Source organism: Strix aluco, chromosome 7, assembly GCF_031877795.1.
Source record: "Strix aluco isolate bStrAlu1 chromosome 7, bStrAlu1.hap1, whole genome shotgun sequence".
In the NCBI taxonomy this organism is placed as follows: domain Eukaryota; kingdom Metazoa; phylum Chordata; class Aves; order Strigiformes; family Strigidae; genus Strix; species Strix aluco.
Window position 1 is genome coordinate 37,704,577 of NC_133937.1, and position 23,949 is coordinate 37,728,525.

Genomic DNA, 23,949 nt, shown 5'->3' on the forward strand with positions numbered 1-23,949 from the left:
GTTGCTCTGCACACCGCAGACCCACCTCGGAGGATGCTACGGGACCTTTACCAAAGCAGAGAACAACATGCTGAGCCCTTGCAGGGATGGCACCGTCGCCTCTTACCTGGGTCATCTTGGCGAGATCCAGTGAGGGCCGTTGCTCCTGAACCTCCTCTGGTCTCCGTCGCTTGACCCCGACTTTTTTGTCATTCAGGACGCAGGGCTGCGAGCGGCTTCGGGAGAGCCCGCCAGCCCGTCGGCCCAGCTCCGGCGTGGAGGCAGGCGTGCTGCTTGCCGAGGGCGGGCAGTACTCCGAGGAGGAGAAGCGGTCGTGTGAGCAGGAGAGGGACCTCTGCATGTCCACCCGGTCTCCTCCCTGCCCGCCGGTGGCTGATTTCCTCGGCTGACATCCCAGCCGGCTGCTGAGGGCGGGATGCTCGCAGGAGAGCGGGTTGGAGCGTGAGGGCAGGCTGAAGCTCGAGCTCCTCTGCATGGTGGCAAAGCCGTTGGAGTAGCGTTGCACGCTCCCCCCGCTGTAACACCGCCGTTTCTCGACTGGCGTCCAAACCTTCGAGCCTAAGGGTCTCCACGAGGTCCCGCAGCTTGACATTTCATCCGAAAACGAGAGTGAGCGGCACTGGCGCTTGCTGGGGGGGGCTGAGGGGTTGCCGTGAGGGTCGCTGAGGCTGAGGTCTTTGATCAAGTTGGTGACGGAGCAGGCGCTGGCCGTCTCCCTCGGCCAGTGCGAGCCCTCCTCGCCCTTGTCCGACAAGCAGTCCCAGATGCTGGCGCCCGGCTGCTCGAGCTGAAGTGGACATTTCCTGCTGAGATCTCTCCATCTGTCATTTTCTGGTTCGGAAAGGAGAGAAAAAAAAAAGACAAAAACACACACGCACAGGCATTAGCGTTAATTAATTCTGCGATTCACTTTCTACATCCATAAACAAAAAGAGTAGCATATGGGATGTTTTCCCGTACAAATTAATTAACTCTTGGAATATGGTTTTCCGAACTGCCAGCAGAGCGGTTGCTGCAGTGTAGATGGAGAGAGAGACAAAGTGATAATCGCAGCAGGAGGAAAACCGCTAGAAGAAGATAAAAACATGCGTTTGAAAATCCAGATTGTACTAGCTAAGGCAAATTCAGCAGTATAAAATGGTATGGCCATGGCCTTATCTCTATGCTATATCACGTCTCAGATGCGTGCGGTTTGTCCTGGGCTCCACAATCAATAATTGCCAGAGAGGTTGACAAAAACTGGAAGTGAAGAGCACAAAGCTGTAGCACTGCTCGGGTAAGATGGACCTTGGGAGACAAAACTCCAGAAAGGAGATGAGAGAGCAGTTGGGATGGTACTAACAGAAAGGGGAGTGCCCCCCGGGCATCCAGCTGCCCGTCGTAGCACAGAAATCCCAACAAGGTCATCAGAGCCTACGGGAAACCAACAGCCATCCCAACACCCATTGGGCTGTCCTGGTCTCAGCTGCTGCTAAAACAGCATTGCTCCCCAAGTCAGGGTCTGAGCACCTCTCCCAGACCGACCCAAAAAGACACCGTCTAACAAAAGTCGCTGCACATAATAAGATGCTTGATAACCTCCAGCAGTTCTTTGCCTGATGCTGTACTTAGGCTCCTGTTGTCCATCTCCCCTCTGTCTCCCAAATCTGGGGCCACCTGGGTGCTCTGGCCCAGGTGCTCCCCAGCCTGGGTACCCACAGGGAGCGGGAAGGTGCTACAGAAACCAGGTACCCACGTACCCACACCCTCCTACTCTTCTGCAGCAACCTGGCTTTAGCATCTCTTCAGGGTTGCCTTGAAAATCCCAGTTGTACCTAGCACAGCCAATTGTCTGCATCTCTGTAACACACATAATGCTGAAGCATTTATTTAAAGGAACAAATCATTTGATAGGCTCATCTTTTTTTTTTTTTTAAATAACAACATTTTATTATTTTCTTCCCTCTCTCTTTCACTCAGCTTGTTCACATGGGAATTTGTTCCTCCTGCAAATTTGGCTTGCGTTAACAGCCTCCCAAGGCAGCACAGCAAAAGACGGTGGTGACCTGTTGCGTGGTTTCAGGGTCAGCATAAAGACATTCCCTTTATCAGACGGGTTTTGCAGTGCTTGGGCCAAGCTCTGACAAACCTGCACCTCCAAAGTCTGCGGGCTGAAACGTATATGGCTACAGGTAGCTCCGTGTAGGAAGACTGAAAAGCTGGCTACAGCTGTATTCAGAAATCCCACTGCTGGCCATGTCAAAAGAGAGGATTTAAGGTGAGGATCTCATTCCCACACACGGTCCCGCTGACAATAAAAGAAGAAAGCAAAGTATCATCAAGGTCTGGCTCCCCAGCGCAGGATGCGCAGGCGAACAGGGCTCTCTGCCGTTGACGCTCAACAGGAAAACCATGGTAGGACAACCCCATCAGCTGCTGCAATGGAAAAAAGTAATCACCCCACAGACCTTCCCTGGTGACTGTTTTTGTCGTCGGCTGCTGTGAACAGAGGCAGACCGTGCTAGCTAACCGTCGCTGCGAAGTTTCACATGATCATATCTAAATCATGTAATATTTTTTAGGGGTTTTGGGGTTTTTCCACTCAGGCAACTGACAGATGAATTAAAAGCCGTACCCAGCCCGCAGCTGGTAGGTACCAGCCTGACAGGGAAGATGCAATGGTGCAGAACGCTTCTGACCAAGGCTCAGTTTCAAGTCAGGAGGTCAGATTTGGGGGCCCTTACACCACTCTTGGCCAGTTTTCCCATTTCTCCCCTCATCCAGCTGCCGCCGTAACAGCTCCAGCCACAAACAGCCTGGCTCTGCCCTCAATAACCACACAGCATTTTAACTGTTGCTGTCCTCATTTTAATAAACACAATGAAAAGTGATAAATTTGCACTAAACAACTACATCTATGTTTAGATCTTTATTATTTTCCCTCTGTATTATGCTGCCAGCAGAGAGATTTCTTGGGTCAGGTCAGCAGACAAAAGAAACAGAAATAGAAGCTGATTTTTCATGGCAAGCTGCCACAATCCTCTGGCTGGAGATGTCACGCTGTACAAAAGGCCTTGGTGAGGAGGATACAGGACACCTTCCTCTTTCACCCCTGCTTCAGCACAAACAGCTATAAATCTTCCAAACCTTGCAAAGAAAATGGTAATTGCACTGTTATCCCCAGCACCAGCCTGGGGTTATTTGCTTTTCCCCTTGCACTGTGGGAGCTGGTTTTTTGGCAGGGCAGGGAGGAGACCCTGGCACAACCCGGCCCCACCAAACCCCTGAGCACCACTGACCAGTCCCAAATTACCAGATAACCCAGAAAATGGCTTTTCAGTGCAAACAGAAAACTGTTCACTCCGAAACAAATTGAAAATGGGGTAGTCTAAGGGCTGAGGGTGTAAATAAAGGACTCAGGAGAGCCTTACTGAGGAAAAGCGGCCGGTTTTCTGTTCAATTTTTTAAGACTAAGATTCACATCCTGAGCACGCTGATAACGATAATTGCAGTGGAGCCGTTAATACTGCTGCAGTTAAGCGTGTATTAATTTTCTTAAATTACAAACCTCAGCCTGGTTTACCCTGAGGCAGTAATTTGTTCCAGGATAAAACCCACCATGAGAACCCCTCGCTTTGCCAGCAAGCTGCCTCGCTGGAAAACTCTCCTCTGCCTATTGGAAAAACAATAGGAGAACATTTACAACCTGAGCATGATGTAAGTGTGGCACGAGGGGCTCTGGTTAAACAGATCCTTCAGATCCTGAACAGATTCTGTTAAACAGAACCTGGTTAAACAGGTCCTTCTTGGCTGTTAGTGTCCTTGGATGAAATAGTATCTTACTTTGGGATTTTAACTTAAAACTGCAAAAACGAACACTTCAAGTCACTTAATGAGCACATCCAGCAAATTTCTTTCAAGATGTTTTGATCTGTAAATCTGTATTTCCAGGGTGAGGCAACACAAAGTGAATTTTCTGGCATCTGTTTGATTGTGAAACAGCTTTCCAGCTCCCAAGACACAGAGGATTGTTATCAGCAGCCTGGGGAGGACTGAATTTCTCGTCCTACCCTCCCTGGCCACGACAGCAGGAGCTTGAGCCCTCCTGCAAACCACGCATGAAGCAGCAAGAAATTCAGGTTACAGCTGCAAGCTCCCAGGCTACCCAGTCTCAAGGGGACCCAAACCCAAGCTATTTCTGCTCTCCAAAGCCCAGCTGCGATAGATAGCTCTGATTCAGCCCTGGAATGAACGATCTGAGCTGCAGCCTGCACACCTTCCCACCGTCCTGCCCTGCCTCCGTTGAGCCCCAGATGGGGGAGAGCGGCCCTGGCAGGAATGCTCCAGGAGGGAGATGTTGGGTGTCAAACCCCTGGAGCATTCAGGGTGTGGGTGAAGAGCGGCCATCACTGCAAGCTGCAGCATCTGCTCTCCGCGCAAGGCCAGTGCCTCGCCGGCACGCACCGGCAGGACTCGCCGGGCTGGGCAAGTGGCAACAAGCCCCGGCAAGAACTGGCACGCCCCTGCTCTGGCTGCTGGGCCAGCCTCATCTGGTTTATCTTCCCCCCTCTCCTGTTTTCAGAGACAAGCCAGAAGCCACCTGCGTGTGAGCATGGCCCAACCTGCCCTGGGATCATCGATAGCATGCTCAAACACTATCAGCACCGATACCTGCTCCTAAATTTCCTTTGGGGCAAAACCAAGACATTCACTTTTAAGAGTGAACACAAACCCTTAACAACGTCCATCTGTTCTCCCGTGCAACTTTCAACGCATCAAATGAGCTCAGTGGTCCAGTGGCACGAGGCACTCGCGGGCTGAAGCCACATCCCCAAAATCAAGGAGATGGATGTTGTCCTCCAAACACCCACCCCAAGAGCTTTGCACAGCTCCACGGAGAACAGGATCCATCCTCAGAGCATCACAGCCAGGTTTCCGAAAGCTGAGCTCCAGGTTTTGCAGGAGCAGTGCAAGGACACGCCAGGCACCTTACAACTTCAGGATGGTCGCAGGCTTTTCAAACGACTGCTGTGCTCCTCTGGTGACACAGAGTAAATTTTAATGGCCACATTCATAACCACAGAGAAGGGTGTAAAACCAAAACGCTGACACAACTTTAACTACAGCGACACAAATGTGCTGCTATAATATTTTTACAGTTCCTTTTTATACATAATGCATGATCCTTCTGCTCAAGTTTCCTCTACGTTCTTTTCCCGTGAAATAATTTACATTAATACATAATTTATTACGGCAACTTGTAAAGCAATTAGGGGTTTCAATCAATTTTTCTTCTCCTTTTTGGCAGATAAATTCTGTTTGGATCCTAACCCAAACATTTCTCTTCACACTGGTGCACATCCAATTCCGTTTTTTCACATGTTGTTCAAGTTGAATTTCAGTCTCCCGGTCCCCGTGCATGGGGGAAAGGCAGCCTGCATTTTTCACTGCCCCCTGTTTATGTTCGAGAGATGATTTCTAAATGTGGAACAAATTTAATGGTTGTAATTAGCTGATGGCAGTGCCGTAGAGCCTTCCCATTGCAGAAATAAGATTAAAATACGATCCACGGAGCTGTGCTTCCATGGGAAATGAAAACAACAGCCCCCAAACCTACCGCTGGAGAGTAAACACACCAGCGGGCTGCGGGCTCCTCATGCCAACAGCCTGCACGGGGGAGGGAAATTCCCCACCTCGACGGCAAAACGTGCCCTGCTCTTCAACGCGATCCTCTGGCAAGGTCTCCCTGCTCCAGCTACGCCTCACCGGCTTTCCCCACGTGGCTTTTTCTCTTTGCGGGTTGACTGTGCTTGCACACGCACCAAGACACTGCTCTACGCTGACAGCCTTTCCAAAAAGAACCCCAAAATCCCAGGAAATCCCGGTTCAGAAACAGGAGACGCGCGAGCCCTGTGGGTGCTCTCAGGATGTGATCGAGGGGGCTCACCCTGGGTGGGCTGGCCTTTCTTCTGGGTTCTTGGCTTTCCTCTGTCACCCGTGCAGGGGGAAAAGCCACTTCTAGGTAAGAGATGTGCAAAGACAAGACCCAAGGCTGCAACCCCCCCTCTCGGCACAAACCACACCGGTGGAGGAGCGTGCCGAAGGACAGACGAGCTGACCCGTGCGCTTCATTCATCATCCCGCTCTGCCACAGCGAGGGCAAATTCTGGCGGTGCTTTCCAAGGGGAAAAGCGAACAAGTTACTTTTAAAAGAGCATTTCACAGAGGATGTATGCAGGGTCAGTCCCTCATGGGCTCAAACCCATCCTCCTCCTCCCTTTTACAAGCAGGGCTGTGCATGCAACACCAGCCATGCCAGGACTCTGATCCTGCAGCCACGGCGACTGCACTCGCAAGCACCTTGTCACAGCCGCAATAAAACCCTGCAACTTGCCACAAAGATAATTTCTTGCTTACAAAGAAAACACAAGGCCGTGGCTGTCGGCATGCACCCGCTGACTTTCTCTTAGAAGGCTGGACTAGTGCAACCTCTGATGCTACTGATTTAGACATTGAGTGCTGCTTCTACACCTGCTAGGGCAAGGTTAGGCAATGCTGCCAATGCCTTGATAAAATATTTTAAATTTTCTTCTGCCATCCACCCAAAGACAGAAAAATTTCAATATAGGAAGTCAAAAGTAATGCCCCAACTTTCTAATACACCGTCTTCTTTCTCTAGCACGATCACTGATATTTTCTCTGGGGACATGTGATGGAGACCGCAGGGGAAGGAAAGGGGAAAAGGAGAAAAAAGCCCCTTAGCCAACAACAGGACAATTCTTATACTCCCAGGTGTTTCAAGGACCCATCAAGGAGAAGGGAAAAAAGAAATTGTTGAATTTATAGTTTTAGCCATTTCATCTTTCATCTTCCTCCCAGCAAAGGGCTATATAAAGATAAAAACCAATCCTTTTAGAAATATTATCATCACACTGGCAGAAGTATTTCTTATAAATCTAAAAATCAAAAGATTATTTAGGTCACCTTGAGAAGTGGATCTAACATTGCATCATCTGGCATATCAAGTCTTTAGTAATGTTTACTCATATATTGAGTTCTATTACAATCTATAACCGATTTTCAGATTTTTGTGGTGTTTAGTGACTTATGAGGTATCTACATCTAAGATGCACTGGCTTCAGCTTACTCTTTTTCCCCACATTATGCCTCAGGTAAGCAGGACCCCAGCCTTGCCACCTTGGGCCAGCTGGGTTTCTTGGTCATGGTGCATTATGCACCCCTTGCGGCTTTGACCCAACTTCTTCCTTCTCCTTCCTGGAGACAACTCTCTGAGCCAACGCCTGTGGGAAGCTCCAGGGTTTGGATGATCCTCTCCCTGGCAGCCTGGCTGGGTTTCCCTCTGCCCCGCTGTCCCATGGCCCCAGGACCAGCCACAAGCTGTCTGCCTACCCAAAGCCGCCCTCACCCTCAAAGGCAACCAGGAAGCCCTTGTGCTAAGACCCTCAGCCTCTTCTGGCTAAAAACCCAGAGAATTCAACCAACTTCCTTCCATCCCCCCAACATCATATATGGGACTATGAGTCTTTGCCTCCCGTTGGCTGCGCTGCCAGTCCAAACTTCACCTGTTTATTTATCTCAGTGCTTTCCACTGACAGGGACTTGGCCCTTTGACCTGAAATCTTCCCCCAGTTTTGCATTCAGTGCCATTATAACCATAGGACTTTTTAAATAAGTCAAGCAAGTTTTGACACTGGATTAGTCATGGCCCACGTTTGAAGACATCAAGAAGAATTCTCAGGAAAGCCGCCTAAAATTAAACCCAAGCCAACCAATGCCCTTGCATGCTGGGGAGATGAGCTCCTCTTGACTGGGCATGACAAAGACCATTACATGGCAAGCTGTCATCAAGGAGGTGACATTCAGTTCCCTCAGAAAGAGGGTAATTTGGCAGCCAAGGAAGACCAGCGCAGTGCTGCGAAGACACAGAAGGCTTTGTAAAAGCTCTTAAAGACAAACTGCTTTTCAATTAGGCATAGACTCTTCATATCTGTTGAAGAGCCTGCCAATGCCACAGCACAAGACAAAACCATCTGATTGGGTTTCTTTGTTCCTTACTCATGTTTGCCAGGCAGGAGAAAGGGAACGGGCTGTCTCTACCCCTTCTTGACTTTGAAGCTTGTGACTTTCATCTGAAAAAATCCAAATGCTTTCCATTTTCCCCCGCCCCCCAATGACTGGAGGTATCAGAGAGCTTGGGAAATATCTCCTGTCAATGCATGTGCTTGGCTCCCATTAACGCTAATGAGAGTTGTGTCCATGAAGAAAAGGGGCAGCCTCTTTGTCTGTAAAGTATTGGCTTTCATAGCAAGTAGCTTGGCTCAAACTTGACCTACAATTTTAATTGGGTTTTGAGACTTCGCCTAGTGACTGGCTCCCCGCTACAAAACCCAAAGAGCACAACATAACAGCACATCCTCCAGCACTATCAGTTTTTCCAGGATCACTGGCCAAGGCACCAATCCCCCATCAATTCTGATGGCTGTTCAGCATAAAAATTGATAGCAAGCTCTGGCATAAAAGGTATTAAACATCCTACATCATGGTTATTGTCAAAGGCAGAAAAAGACATTTTCCTTATTGTTTGAGGCCTGTCCAAACACTTTGTGCCAAGTGGTAAAACATTTTAGTGATAATACTGATATTTATTACTTGCATCGTGCAAACAGTCAAGAACCATAGTCATGGGCTAGATACTCAAACACAATCTCAGGCCCAACATTCTTATAAACTCAACTGCATGAGTTACTCTAAAAATAAGCAGATATATCAAAGGGAAGGGAAAGGAGATAAGCAATTCACTCAGCAATGGCAACAGGGCAGGACAACCACCTCTGGGAATGAGGGTGGCATGGGCGTGATGGCCGCCACTAATGAGTGGTGGGATGGGTGCCCCTCCATCCCCGCTGTGTGGGGTGGGTGGGTGGATGCCCCCCCCGGGAGGCAGGAGAGCATTTTTTGGAGAGATCCAGACAGGACATCTTCCCGCTCATCGCTATAAGGAAGCGGGAGCGGAGGTGGAGTAAATATGGACAGAAGTTTCTGTTACTTACCCATCACGCCACAAGAGAAGAGGGTAGGTCCTTGACTCATCTTTGGAGTGTGCTGCAAACAACCAGAAAAACTATTCACTTCTCGCAGACTCAACCAGGGCACCAGAAACCACCCTGCCTCCAGCCTTGGCAAAGCCACGTGGCACCCGGCGGGGAGGAGAGCCTTGGGCACTCGCGACGGTCTCATTTTGGTAGGGATGGGGGGACAGACCCAGTCATCTTCCCTCAGTGAATTCAAATTTACTTAAACACTGTGGAGAGCTGGTCTCAAGGCCCGAGCTTGCAGATCATGGGTCCTGCAGCTAGTCCTTACCCACAGGAATAGCTGCAGTGAGGTCCCCAGCCCTGGGACCCAAAACACCAGAGAAACTACTGAAATTCAGCAGTAATTCTGGATTGGGCAAGAAAGTAGCAGCAGTGGTGTCTGAACCCCATCCAAGCCCACTAAGACCTCCCGTCTAGATATAAAGCAGCTACTTAGTTTTTTTAAACATATAGTGTGTTTCTAAGGCAAGGCACCCTCAGCCCAGCACTTCTGCGGAGTCTGCATTCGGATTGTGCTGTTTTGCACTAAAAATAGGGAAAATAGCCACTATATGCACACAAAATAATCCCGGTTGCTTTTTACACTCTTTTTCCCCAAGAATTTTCCTCTTGAGAGTGTAAGAGACATCATCACACTTCTAAAAATGGGCATGGACAGTTTTATATATAATAAATCAATATGTCAACTGTAGCTACGTGCCACTTCGGCTATTTCTGCAAAAACACACTTTCATACTAATTGTTATTTTACTATCCCCAAAAATATCCATATTCTGCTTCTGAAGTGTTCTGGCAACATCATCCCATCTGACCGAGGCTTTACATCATCTGAGGGCACCAGCATGACCTCCCCATTCATCTGCGCTGTCATAGATACATTTTATCTGGCATTAGGCCACCACATTCACATCTTCTCTCCTGATCCATGTTTTACACGTTGCCTGCTCACATAATAATGATAATAACACACCAAATACTGGCACCTGCCTGTACAGAGCAATACAACAAAAGGATCCTACTTTATATACAGAATATTGTAAATATTGAATATAGAGGGTGGTGGAGGCAGAAAACAAGGATGGCATGCAGATGTGGTGAAGGTAAATAAGGGTTGGTCACCTTCTTTGGGGCATGTGCCACTTTTCTAGGTGAAGTAAGGGTATTTCTATCTGTTAAGCCCCAACCTTATGAAGCAGCAGGTAGAATTATCAGGAGACAGTTGAGGACAGGCAGCTGTATTCAAAGAGTGGCCAAAGTGGAGCAAAGATGGAAGTGGGACAAGCCCCAGAGAATGAAGCGGTTGTGCCAGCACCCATCTGTGTGCCAGCCCCAGAGACCAGCTACTGCCTGCAAAGGCGGGAGGGAGAGGAACATCTTTAGGTGACATATGTTCCATATTGAGTATAATTACCATTTTGTAAGAGTTTTGTCTTAACGTCAAGTTGGGAGCTTAACCAAACGAGCCCACTGGGTGTTGGTAGGTGATATTGCCCCACTGCTCAGGCATTTATTTCCTTTAGGTTTTGCTTTTTGGCCTTTCCCATGAAGTCAATGGAAAAACTCTTGCTTTCTTTGGTGGATCAGTCTTCTTGTGAACATCTGCCCCAATTTAACAGCCTGGACAACCCGGCTATTCAACCTGTGTAACCAGGACTCTCCTTGCACTATTGACCCAGCCCCAGAGCTGCGGGAGGCACTCGGCAAACACGCGAGGGCAAAGTTTCGCGTTACAGCTCTGCACCTCCGCTGCCTACCATCGGACAGCCCAGGGGCCCATCCCTTCCCGTAGCAGGAGAAGAAACTACTTCTCATCTGCCTCTCTGCAGGCAAGTTCCCCTCCACCTGCCCCACGCACCTCCTGGGGCAGAGCCGGCATCGGGTGCTCTCCCCTCTCATCCCTTGAGGAACAGCAGCCACAGGAGATGCTGCCTTCCTGGCAGGAGCCAACACTAAAGCAAGGATATTCTTCTAATATCTCCATACCTTTCCTTCCCAAATCTCAACCTTTTAAGGCAGGATTTAACGGTGCCTCTGGCTTGCTCGCCTTCTCCTCTGCCACGCGCTGCCAGGGCAGCCTGCCTTCGCCCTGGCATGCTGCGCTATCTGCTCGGGAAGCTCGGCCGGACAGTTTGTCATCCTTAGCAAACTTAGGTATTTATATTTCTTTTATTCTCAGAGTGCCCATTTATGGCTAGCCTTGCCAGATGCTTCCTGCTGTGCTCCTGCACGCCCTTATCTGAGACTCCCAGAGCACCCTGTGAGGAATAGCCTTTCGGTCTAATTTCTCCTCAGACTATGACCATCTCTCCTGGAGGACAGAGGACCAAACATCCACAACCAGCCTTGCTCTGGACTTTCTCAGGTGGCTCTCCACCATCCTACACCTCCTCCTCCTGCCCCTGCTCCCCACCCTCACTTGCTCTGATGCTGCCTCCAGACAACGTGTTGCCCCTCATTTCCCACTACCATAGGAATGCTCAGCCCCACGGCCTCGCTCACCATTTGCAGCATCATTCAGTCTGTTTACTGCCCCTGATTTGTTATTTTTTTTGCTGCCTGCTCATTCAGTATGGTTGGATTTGCATCTCTCCAGGCTGCCAGCGAGACTGTTAAGTATCACAGCACTGCCCTTCGCCATTTCCCACTTGATCCTGCTCCCCACTTGCTCATCCTTCTATTAATGACAAGCATCTGTTTGCTGTTGGTGAAGCAACTTCTCGCTGATGTTATTCATGGCATTGATTTTATTTTTTTCTACTGTTTATTCCATTGCACGCTTACTGAAATTCACATATGCAAAAGCCACAGCACTCCAATCATTTAATAATCACCTGCTCCTTGGATATTAAATGCAGCTCAGTAGAAATCAGTGCTATAAACCATCTAAAGATCCAGCCCTGCAGCACAAAAAACCCTTATTATAAAGCTACGGCAAAGCTCTTGGCAGCAAAAGAGTTCTGAACAAAGATTTCACAAAGCTTACCAGCTCAGTCCTGCATGTTACAGAGTCAGCACCTTTGTTTTCCCGAGTTTTGGTTAAGATCATCACCATGGTAATGCAGTCCTGCCTCTGAGTCCATCAGGGTCCAGGCGAAGGGCGCCGGCAGCCACGGTCTGGTGAAGCTCCTCTTTCAGTCCATTTTTCCCCCGGGAAAGGCTCAGCCCCACTGGCTCCTTGGGGGATGCGCAGGAACAGCCTCCAAGCGTGGAAAACTCCCTACACATACAGAGAGAGGAGAACAGCTTTAAGGGGGGGATGGCAAGATGGAGGGTCGGTGTGCTGGGCAAGGGGCAAGCACTGCCTGAAAAACACCCCGACAGCGGTTACTCCAGGAGAGTATTTATTTTAAATTCTTAAATATTGTTGGTGTTCCTCTGCAGCCCAACAGCGCAGAGGTGTTTCACGGGACGGGCACTCACACGAGCTGTTGGAAGCACGTAAGCTACACGAGGCGATCCGGAGGAACAGAACCATTTCAGGCAAATAAATAAATAAATAAATAAATATTTCCTTTGATTTCTCCCTTTTACAAAGGGAACTCATATCCCCTATATCAAAGATACCAAGGCTTTGAAAGAAGGGCTGTTAAACCACAGGGTTGATTTCGCAGAAGCCTTTGCCTCCAGACCAACTGGACGCAGACGTCCAGCAGAAAAAGCCACTCCAGCATCATTAAGGCTGTAAAATCCCCAGGATGCCTCAATCCCACCTAAGTTACTTCCCGATTCCCAACTCATATAGAGCCATTTGGGGAAAAAACAAGGCAAAGAGTTGCCTGCAGGGAAGAGAGCCCTCTGCCCTGAAATCCTAAGGGCCACACCATGCCTCTTGTTCCTTACCGATTTCTCAGGTAGTTGTAAGCAGGAAAAGCTAAAGTCTGCACATTGAGGAGTGCACATTAAAAAACAAACTGCAAGCCAGTCTCACACGGCACTGCACAGACTTGACCATGAGCTCTGTCTCACCTCCTGGCATCCTCTCTTACTTAATGCCGTGCAAAAGCAGACAGATTGTAATTCAAATCTGATTATATTAATCAGTGTTTTTACCAAATCACTCCTCTAATCCTTTTTTGCTATTTTGTTCCCTTGCAGTTCATGCAAACAACCAAAACCACCATTCGCATAATCCAAAGAGTATAAAACACTGATTTTGTAACACACATTCAAAACCCAATTGTGACATTTAAGGACAATATTTGAGAATATGCCACTAAGTATTAAACCTCATTATGAACTGATATGGCTTCTCTTCCCAGCTTGTAAGCCATCTTTTCTGTGTTTACTCGGATTAGAGCTTACAATGGTGTTAAGAGTAGCTCATTTGAAGGCCAGCTGGCTGGTGAAGAAAAATCACCTTCTATTATTTTGTGAGGACAAAGTTCATTCAAAGTGCAAAGCCAGGATTGGGAATCAATACATTTTCCAAAGATTTACTGTTCCCAAGGGCACCTGGTACAGTCTCCAGCTTCTTATGGGACATCAGTGGGCTTGTAATATACAATTTACTGGTAGCTTCACCATAAACCTCTGGGTGACCCAATGACCAAATGGAAACTGTCAAATGTGCCCCCATCACCGCAGGGCTGCAATATCCTGGGGATCCTGGAGGCAGCTCAGACACCTCTGTTACAGCACATGGACCCCCCAAAGTTTTGCTTACAAGGCTCCCTGAGCCCTGTGCTGGAGTCAGCTTGGGGACATTAAGCTGTTTTCCAGGACGAAGCAGAAAGAGTCACTGTATAGTCATTAATAAGCTTCACAAGAGTTTACATTTCTGCATTTTGATGGTCCTTACATCAAAATCTAGAGGTCCTGTTGAGGACGGATGGCTGCTTACACCAGGTTCTGAACAAACTCAAGGTGAGGGGATGCTCCTCGAAAAGGGCTGCACAACAGGGAACAGATGGGGACAAACGAAAGATGCATGGAAGTGAGGCCCAAAAAACATGGAAACAGCAATACAGAGGAAAACAAGCAACACTGATGGTATGCTCACTGCTGAAGCCTCCAGTGTTTTACAGCAAGATCCCCAACACCGGTACGGGGCCTCAGCAGCACAACGTGGCACCCCTGGCAGCTGCACAGCACCCATCCTTGCTGGCTCATCTCCTTTTCCTTCTTGTGAGTGCTCTCCCTGCAATTTTAGCTCCACCAGCTACCGTGGTTGAGCCGCAGACGGAGGACAGGGAGCAGGGCAGTGGCTGCCCTCGCCGATGTCTGAGCTGGCTGCCAGAACACAGCTCCCGCTCCCTAAGGAAAGATCCCCTCCTGCGGGGCCAGCACCCTCCCAAAGACCAGCGCGCCCACAGCAGCCCAGCAGTGCTTAGACCCCAGTGTGTGCCTCCGAGCCAGGGGAGCTGAGCCAGGTTTAAAGATCCCCCAAGGATGAGGAGCAGCGGGCTCTTTGGGAGGCTCCAGCCTTCCCCCATCGCTGGGGAAACCCCCAGAGCAGAGCTGGCGGTGCCCTCCTGCTCCCCTGAGCCATACTGTAGAGATGGCTAATGCACAGGACAGGGACTAAAAACACTCAAGGTTTATATTTTTATCTGCCACAGTCTCGTTTGTCCTTGATCCTGACACAGAGACAGGGATGCTGGCCACGGGGCCGGACTCCCTGTGTTTGGGATGACGCCAGGCCCATTGCCGGCACGGCAGCAGCATGGCAAGCAGAGATCAAACAAGCGTTCAGAGCAGCATGAAAGCAGTTAAGCACAGTTCCTCGTTAACAGGGTATGATTTCTTCACGAATAATTATCTTTCCCTAAGGTAATGGTTAATGTTGCTGCAGCAGACTCCTATACACACCCAGGCGTGCGGCAGCCAGCAGGCAGGAACAGTGGCAAGTACAGGCAGACGCTGCCTGCCCGAGCCGGACAGGCTGCACCTCACACCACCTCGCACCTCCTTTCTCCCTGCTCCACTGCATCTCCTGCAATTAACACGACCCTAACAATAATGCCGCAAACTGCCGGCAAGCTGGCAGTTAACACCGCCTAACGTCGGGTCCGAGGTGCGCTTTTAGGTCTGGGCTCTTTTGTTTTAACTACCGCTTGGTTGGGTTTTGAAATCATCCCCACCGAGAAACGGCAATAAAAAGGAAAACTTTCCAGTGAAATGTGATCTTTGGCTCCCCATCCTGCTTCACCGGGCTCCTGACGCACGGCGTGACCCAGCACGGTCCTGCCCCGTCATGTCCTCTTGATGCAAACAAGTGCTGCGGGACAGAAACACTTCTGCAGACCCAGGATGTTCTCCCTATCGACTCTGAGGAGGAAACTACTGTGTATTTATAGTCTGGAGGCTTTCACACACACTCATGCTAATAACAAGATACTCTTTGGGGACCATTAATTATTTTAAATGTATTTCCTCATTTGCAATCAGCTAAAGGAACTATCTCCACCCCTCCGTCAAGGTTAAGTTTCGACTTAGGCCACGGCCACTGGGATAGACACGGTCTCCTGAGCTGCATGGAGCACCCATGAGCAGCACTAGTAGATGGAAATCCCCAAATTTTAGCAAACCATGCTTTTTCCACGGGTATCGCTTCAAACTACAGACTGAGAAGAAGCCTCTGTGATCTCTGCAGTTGCAGAGGTGGAAAGAGGTTTCTCTTAGAGCTGCTTTCTGGACAGTATCGCAGTGTTGGGCTTGGAAAAAAATTACCCTCCAAAAGGGTAAGTCAGATGATCCAACTTTCAAACAGGCTTGAAAGGTAACACTTGTGAACAAATATGCTCCTTACAAGGTACCAGCAAGGAGCAGAGCCCTAGAGCTGCTCACCGTGGGCAAACGGTCCTTCCCTGTAGGGAGGTCCCACTCCCCACACCACAAGTGGTGCTACCACAGGGGACTCTAAGCACACTGAAGCATATGGAAAAGACCTCAGGATTTAGCAAACTGTCTGTCGGATGCTCTGCCACAGCTGGAGCGAGTCTGAACATTAACCAGTATCGTGTACCCATACGTCTGACCCCCAGCAGTACTCTTCCTGATGACTGGGGACCAGCATCACACAGATTTCCACCTGCTGTGGGACTACCACCCTCTGTACAGAAAACGTTCAACCCCTGTCCAGCTCAAATAATCCATCTCCAGACACACACACTGACATAAAACCTATTTACAGGCGGAAAGGACGCACAGGAACGAGGAGCCGGAGCTGTATTTTGCATACTGATACACCTTGCAAGCAGCACAGTGGGATCGCTCTCGGAATATAAATCACCCACCCCTGCTGAATTTTTAAGGCTGCTCAAAGCCTTCAGTGAAAAAGCCACGACCCACACAGGACCCTGCCTCATACCCTGTGCCCCAGCACTGTTCCCTGTGCCGTGCCTGAAGAAATATTCAGGCACCCTTTTGACTGCACAGAAAGTTTTCTTAAACCCCTGCAAGAGGAAAAGGGAAGCATTCCTGACCTTTATTTTCCAAATGAAACCAAGAGCTGCCCATCCCTCTCCAGGCAGCCACTTCCAAACCCCTCCCAAACTCTGAAAGAGGAGGAAGAACAAACACCCAAGCCCAGCCTTCATCCTTGGCGTAGCTGTGGGCTTGGCTCCTTCGCCACCAGCAGCATCATTCCAAAACGCTATGGTGCAACCGAGAGCACGCTTTGGCTCAGCAAAAAAATATTTCCATCACTACACCGCAAACTCTGGCTGTAAGGCTCTGGAGAGCCAAGGCACAAGGTGCTTTGGGAGGGAAGGCTGGAGCAAGCCAAGTCTCCCAGCTCAGCACATCATCTGGCAGCTGCTGCCCCGAGGTTTATCCCGGGGCAGGAGGGCTCAGTAACACCAGTTCACAACTTGCAAATGTCACAAAGGAGCAACAAATACGAGCAAGGATAGACACAGCAGTTTGATATAAACGGTTCTCCGAGAGGAAAAGCAGTAAATGCAGCTTGGCAGTGGAAAACGCCAACCTCGCTTCCTCCGAGTGGAAAATGACGGGCTGAGCGAAGAGCCGCTGTGATCGTGGAGTTTAATTAATGTAGTTTAGACACACACGTCTGAAGAACCAAACCTAATCCCTCTGGGCCAAACTCTGAGCATGTTTCAAAGGCTTAACCACCCTCCCCCTCTTACCAATTAAACAGAAATTCCCCTCCTCTTACACAAATCTCGGTTTCTCCGTCCAGACAGATCATTGCGGAGCCCAGGTACACCCCAGCCGGCCAACCCCCCTCCAAATGCTACAGGTGACTTACAAGGAACTTGGGGAAATAGCCAAAACTGGTTACTGCAATTGAAAATTGTGGGGTTTAAGGCTTTCTACAGAGCATCATCACATTACAATCTTTATCCAAACTAAAAATCACGCCCCGCTCCCCATCCTTCCGCTTCTTAGGAGGGATTTGGGGTTACACTGAGTGTCCTCATTGCACAGCCTGTCTCACCATCAGTGCTTTGGACAAAACCAAGAGGTACATCTTCATTTGATTTATTTATTGCATTATGAATTTGGAAAAAATCCTTGAAGCCTGTCATTTGCATGTAGCTAAGTGTGGGCTCATTTCCTCACCGGGGCAGTGATTTGCCTTCTGCAGCAGGGCTGAGAGGTGCTCAGTTCTGGGCAGCTGGCTCCCCTTGCTTGAGCACTCTTCCATGTCATTACCGAGTATCGATTTTATATAAGGGGTAAAACCCACCAATAAATATGAAAGATGCCATTCAGGGCCTGAGAAGAAGTCTTTACGCTCTGAAAATGCCCCATGGACTAGTCCTGAGTAAACAGGATCATGAGTCAGCGCACGTGACTTCAAAGGACAAAATTTCCACGGATGCAGCCGTGTCGGGATCGTCCTCTGGGACTCTGTCAAGAGGAAAGAGCTGCCCCAGGCTGCCCAGCCTTCAGAGCAGAAAGGCTGCAGCACTGCCCCATCTCACCCTGAGCCTGCAGTCACCTCCTTCTGCTCCACAGGGTCTTCCCCAGCTCCTGGAAGGGCAAGCACAGTCCTGCCGAGGGGCAGGAGAAGGGCTCTGGTGCAGGAGACTACGCGTCCTGCGTGGTGCTCCCCTCCTGCCTGGCAAGGACTTGGGCTTGCCACACGCTCCAAGTAATTGGAAATTACCAGCCAAGGAATAAAGAAATGTTCTCCTCTGCCTCCTGTTTGCAGCCAGACTAGGCTTTTCCAGGGCTAGCAAGATAAAGACACACTTTCAGCATTAATTAATAAGGAAAGACTTGCCTACACTTAACATTTCTAACGGCCGGCATAGCAAAGGGGAAAGCAATAATGGGTTGTGTTTAAGATGAGCATCGCTCCGTAGGTCTGCGCAGCTTCAAGAACTTCATCACCTCATTGCTTACGACCGACGGCTTCACACAGGAACGGAGGCTCTCGCCAACGCAGCCCAGCACTCAGTGCGCCGCAGAGCTGCCAGCGCAGGGCAGCCCAGACACAGCCGACCTCTACAGCCACACTAATAAAATCCACAGCTAGAAGGAGCCTGAGGTTTACCACCAACAGCACCCGTCTCGAGGGGCCGTGTCAGGAACAGAAAATACGACGTGCAGCCACCACGGATGGCCACGTGCAACATGGTTTACAAAGGCCTGAGGTTAACACTCACTACCAGGAGCAACAGATATATCAGGGTCCTGCCCACAACCATAAATTAATTACTAAGCAAATAAAAAAATCTATCATTTCACTCCGATCCCTGGCTCCAAGTGCCTGGGCACTACCTCAACCCAACACCAAAGTCACACAAGGCAGTGGGTCCCCAAGCACCCTGAGCCCCAAAACACAGGTCCGAACACCCTCAGTCTCTAGGGAGAGCCTGAAGCTCACACATAGACCTGCACATTTGGGTTGGACCTCATCTGCGTGCAAGCTCTCACCGAAAAGAAATAAGAGCAATTAAGGAAAATTACACACCATCTAGTTGAGTAAAACACATCAGGTTTATTGCCCCCGTGCTCTTAGGGAATAGGAGTGGCAGGGGAAAGACTCCCTTACACACAAGCAGTGGAAAGAGACTGAAAGGATGGGGTAGGGGCAGAGGTGCTTTGTCTCAACATCTTAGCTTGAAGAAAATGGTGCTGGCAGTGACTTTGCCTTTTCCTCCCTGGCAACTGAAAAGGAAAAGAAGAGAGCAAAATTAGTCATTGCAAAACAGCAACCGGCAAGCGAGAGGTGCGAACGGGGAGACTGCTGGTCTCCAGCGGAGAGGTGCCAATTAGATGTGAGGAGTGACGACACAGGACCCAGCTCGCTGCACGACAACTCACACATAGTAGTTAAGAGAAGAGCACACACATTCAGAGCATTAACACGGGGTCTTCGATACCTCCTGACTGCACGTTCAGCCTACACATAAATTCTCGTGGAAGACCAATGTCAGACCGTCAAAGGACTCACTCCTCACATAGTCTGATGAGCTGCTCCACCGTGAGGCTGCACCCCCAGCACACTGCTTTGCCGTGGAGCAACGCTGAGACCAGCTTAGCCCAGACCTGCTACAGCACAGCTCAGCCCCACGAGCCCAGCGTCCTCCTGCCCTGGCAGGACTGGTTCCAGGGAACCCCACAGGAACGCAGCCCTCCCAGCAGCCACGCTGCCCTGGGGATAGACATTGCCAATATTTCTGCACAGTGCCAACGTTTAGACACATCCTACAGCACAGTCTTAGTCTGAAAAACACCTGTAGAAATGGCACGTCCTCTTTGAGCAAACCTGCAATCATTGCCTAATCCAGTCATTAGGAGACCGCTGCTAATCTTGAGTAATATCTCCAAGGAATATTGGAAATACTGGACCAAGGGTTCTCTCTGGAGAAGAGCAGCAGCAGCAACAGTCCAGCCTGCTCATCCAACAAACCATCTCACCTTTCTACTTTTCCTTTCCCCCAATTGTGAGATTTATTACAAGAATTTGCAATGGTCTGTGAGACACTGTGAGTGTTGGCCACACTCCCAAAAGCTGAGGAATTGCTGAATTGAGAATTGCTTTGGCTGCTTAATCTTAACAACTAGGGATGCTGAACACGCCAGCAGAGTCCAGGTTTACTTTTAATTACTGCTTGGAGTGTGCTGCTCTAGTAAACAGACACAAAAACCAATTCTTGTTTCTTCCTTGTATTTTTTGCCCATATACAACCTGGAATGTCTGAGACGGAGACAGTAAACGCAGCCCCACAACGCCATTTTTACAGACTCACTTCTCAAGCATAAACAATTTCAAAGAGCACATAAACCCATCTTAACCTACCTCTATAACATGCTGTCCACCTACTTACAGCCAGATCATTCGAGGGTTAAGGGCACTTCTTGGCCAGCCCAGGCCTCCTTGCTCCAGAGCTCTTGGGGTCTCTGCGAGAAGGTTGTCTTGCAGCTGCAAAACGGGCTCAGCACTGCAACGCCAGCCATGACGCTTTCAACTCATAAGTGACCACCAAAAAACCACCATGTGGACCAAGTACGAGCAAGATCTGGGACATCTCATAGTGTAACTGAGGAAAGCTTGCTAAGTGCTAGAACACCATCATCGCTCTCAGAACAGATTTGGATACTGCTTCCAAGTCAGATTTCTCCCTTTTTCGAGGCTGAGCTGGAGAATCAGTAGAGGCCAACAGCCCCTAAAGAAATATCTGGATTTAAAGTAGGGAAATGCTGGATATATGCACTGATTGCCAGGCTTCACATCATCTCCTACCATTTCTCTTTTATGGCTAAATACCCTAAGACTGCAGAACGCTCATGTAAAGCCCAGCAAAATGATCACTTAGACCCTTCCAAAAATTGAAATTATCTACCTGAACTAGGCAGGCAACATTTTAAAAGTTTCAAATGCTTTCAGCAGACGGTCTCTGTGCCCACACAGGGTGGACACAGTGCCCACCGTTACCTGCAAACCCTACAAGACTGCTGTTTGCATTAGACCAAACTACTTCTGCTCTTGGGCAACCTCTGGGGTTTCACTCCTCAGCTGAGAAATAGCTTTCAAAGAGCTCCTTGGCTCCTGAAATACGAACCTAGAGCCTTTATTAATCCTCCTAGCGACTGAAAGGCACATTTCCCTGCTGTTTGTCTCTTCGTTGCCATCAACATTGGCGAGAGGAAGGTACGGCAGCAGCGCGACTGCCGAGGGAGGGAAGGAGTCCGGGGCCGGGAAACCTTTGCCGATGCTGCCACCTCCATCTCTCTGGCATGCCGGGAATAAATTTCCGAGCCCTGCATCTTATATAAATCTCTTTAACGAACAAGGAGCCAAACATCTGTGAGTTGTCTGAATTAGCGTGAATTTGGCAGACTGAACAGCAAACTTGTATCGCCCCACAGCCTTCAAATTTCTTGTTTTCCTCGGGTTCATTAAATACATAACAATCTGTTACCAGAAGACGGCTCCTACGTGCATGGGCTGCCAAGGAGCCAGTTTTGATAGCTCTGGTGGAGACGGGGGAATGTGGGAGGAGGAGCGGGGCGCTCTTCCTAATGCAGCAGGGCAAGGAGACGATGGGTTGCAACCACCCTGCCTCCTCCAGCGACCACCCGCTGCACAGCAAGGCTATTTCCAACACATAAACCTGGTGCGGCCAAAGCTGGAGGGGATTTTGGGAAGCTTTGAGGGGAACAGAGCTTAAGAGTGTGAGACAGGCAGGGGGAGATGCCTTCAAAAGTCAAGCATGTCCTGCAGCATCATCCCAGCTGGGTGAGACAATCACGCCGCATACAGATGGAAAAACCAGGCTCTGCGAGTGTTATTCACACGCGCGAGCAGAGCCCTGGGCACAAGGCATCCCCCATACTTGGGGAAATCAGGGGTTTCCCACTGCTGCTGGGCAAACCTGGCAGCACGGGGCCTGGGCACACAGGGATGGCATCGCCAAGACCAAGCCATGGGCAGAATGGTCTAACACTGTGATAGGGAATAGTACCGGAGGCTTCCCCTTCCCTCAAAGGAAGTCTTTCGCTACAAGGAAGAAGTCAAAGCAAACACCCACTCACCATATTTACCATTTAAATCAAAGCCAAAGCAGCACCGAAACGCGCCCGACAGCATTTCCACGGAGTCATTCATCGAGAGTTTGGACTTGGGTTTCAGCTGGTGTTTTTAATATCGCAGAGAGACGCTTGCGAGGCTGGAATAATACAGAATCTGTGGCTATAACACACTCTCAGCTCCTGCGAGGTGTCAGCAGCACGTAGAGCCCAAACCTCCTGCAGGTTTGGCTCCTTTGGGGGCTCCCTGAGGGCCGGGCAGTGAAATGTTTCCCCCCACACCACTGCGAGCCTGGGGTACGGGCACAGCTCCAGCGAGCTGGCTCTCGCTGCCCCAGAGCAAGATACCCCACCAGGAGATCTCCCAGTTGGAGAAATAACGCTGCAGAGGACAATTTTCCCGGCGTTGGGATGCTTCATCCCCTGTAGGTGCCCAATTTCCATGCAGTCAGAGTGGGATGAACCCCACTATAGCTTGGCACCCATAAAAGCCCAGATTTTGCAGCCTGTCTTGGAGACGAGGGGAAAAAAAAAAAAAAAAGAAAAAAAAAAGTAAGTGGAAATGAAAACAGTCCCTGCTTTTATTTGGGCTGGCAGAAACACTGTCCTGCCCAGTCTTCCTCGAGCTCATTTATGACAGTGTGAACATGCAGTAAAGGGGGAAAAAAAAATAAATAAAGTCTGCATTTTCCACCCCAAGAGTCTCCATCTGTGAATATTCTCCATACATTCCTCCTCCTCCCACGCCACAGGTGAGAATCAGGAGGAGAAACAGATCCTCCGTGCCGTGGAAACAGGAAGCCCAAAGGACAGAGGGGTCGGCCTCTGCACCAGCACGGTGTGAACCACGAAACCCCCTGCTGAAACGGCATCCCGAGGAGAACTGACCTAAATGCTGCATCCCATCCCGGCTCCAAAGCTGCCAGCAGGCTATCGGGAAGGGAATCGCGCCAGGTATTTTGTCAGTGCACAAACATGAATGATTGCCCAGTATAATAAACAGGGCAGCAAAAATGTCCACCTTCATCACATGGAAAAATAAGTATCAACTTGCTACACTATTGAGTGAAGGAATTAACGAATCCTAGAATTTGTAAATCATTATGAAGTCCCTAAAATAATGACACCACCTTAAAATGCATGAAACCGCAAGTTAAACATCAGGCTCTGTTAGAAAAGCAGATATAACGTTTTTTTACAGACTTTAAGGACAAAAAGAAGTCCCACTGACAATATTGCTGCATAGTCAGAAAGAATGGCAGGAACACCAGTCACAATGCAGAAAAGGGAGAAATGGTCAATATATAACACCATCCTAAGGAGAAGGTAAAACGATATGGTCATGTTTGTCAAGAGTAACCTGGGATGATATTAAACAGCAGGCACTAAATATAGATCTTTCTTAAACAACAGCTCCAAATAATTTAGACCTTCAACTTCTATAAGATCACGCCAAAAAAGTCTTCTGAGCCATCACTGCCGACACTCCCAGAGGACAGGCACAAGCCAGTGTGGTAAATGTGACGGCCCCGAGAAAACGAGCCCTGCAAGGCTCAGGTTTCAGCCCAAGGACGGAGAGTCGGGAAGCACAGTTACCAACACCGAGAATAGAGCTCTCATCTCCCTTCACGTCTTTATGCCGGTAAAAAGGAGTGCTGGTAAAACAGACTTCATTAAAGCGCACAGAGATGGATGACAGTTATCGATAACTAACTGACATGTCTCAAACAGACCTGCAAATAAACTGGCAATATTGGCTTCAACAGAAACTAGACTTTCACCTCATGCCATGTAATATTTCTGGCAGTAATTGGAAAGGAAACAGGAAAATCAGTGCTGTGTAAGTGACTCAAGACTGGCGGAGCACTAAATACGGAGAACAACTTGACAATACAGAACAGAGAGA

General features: G+C 49.2%; 1 protein-coding gene across 3 annotated transcripts in view; it reads right to left on the reverse strand.

The window, feature by feature from the left end:
- Positions 1-23,949, reverse strand: part of FAM53B (family with sequence similarity 53 member B) — a 54,410-nt gene that overhangs the window by 23,821 nt on the left and 6,640 nt on the right. The window contains exons 1-4 of one of the 3 annotated variants that reach the window (XM_074831487.1): positions 12,936-13,147; positions 12,079-12,312; positions 9,051-9,102; positions 107-831 (exon numbers count right to left, since the gene is read on the reverse strand). In XM_074831487.1, coding sequence (XP_074687588.1) covers positions 107-831; positions 9,051-9,102; positions 12,079-12,147 — 846 coding nt within the window. In that variant the 5' untranslated portion in view covers positions 12,148-12,312; positions 12,936-13,147. Of the gene's footprint in view, positions 1-106; positions 832-9,050; positions 9,103-10,279; positions 10,398-12,078; positions 12,313-12,935; positions 13,148-23,949 lie in introns of those variants that run through there. The other 2 variants (XM_074831486.1, XM_074831488.1) reach the window with 2 other exon arrangements.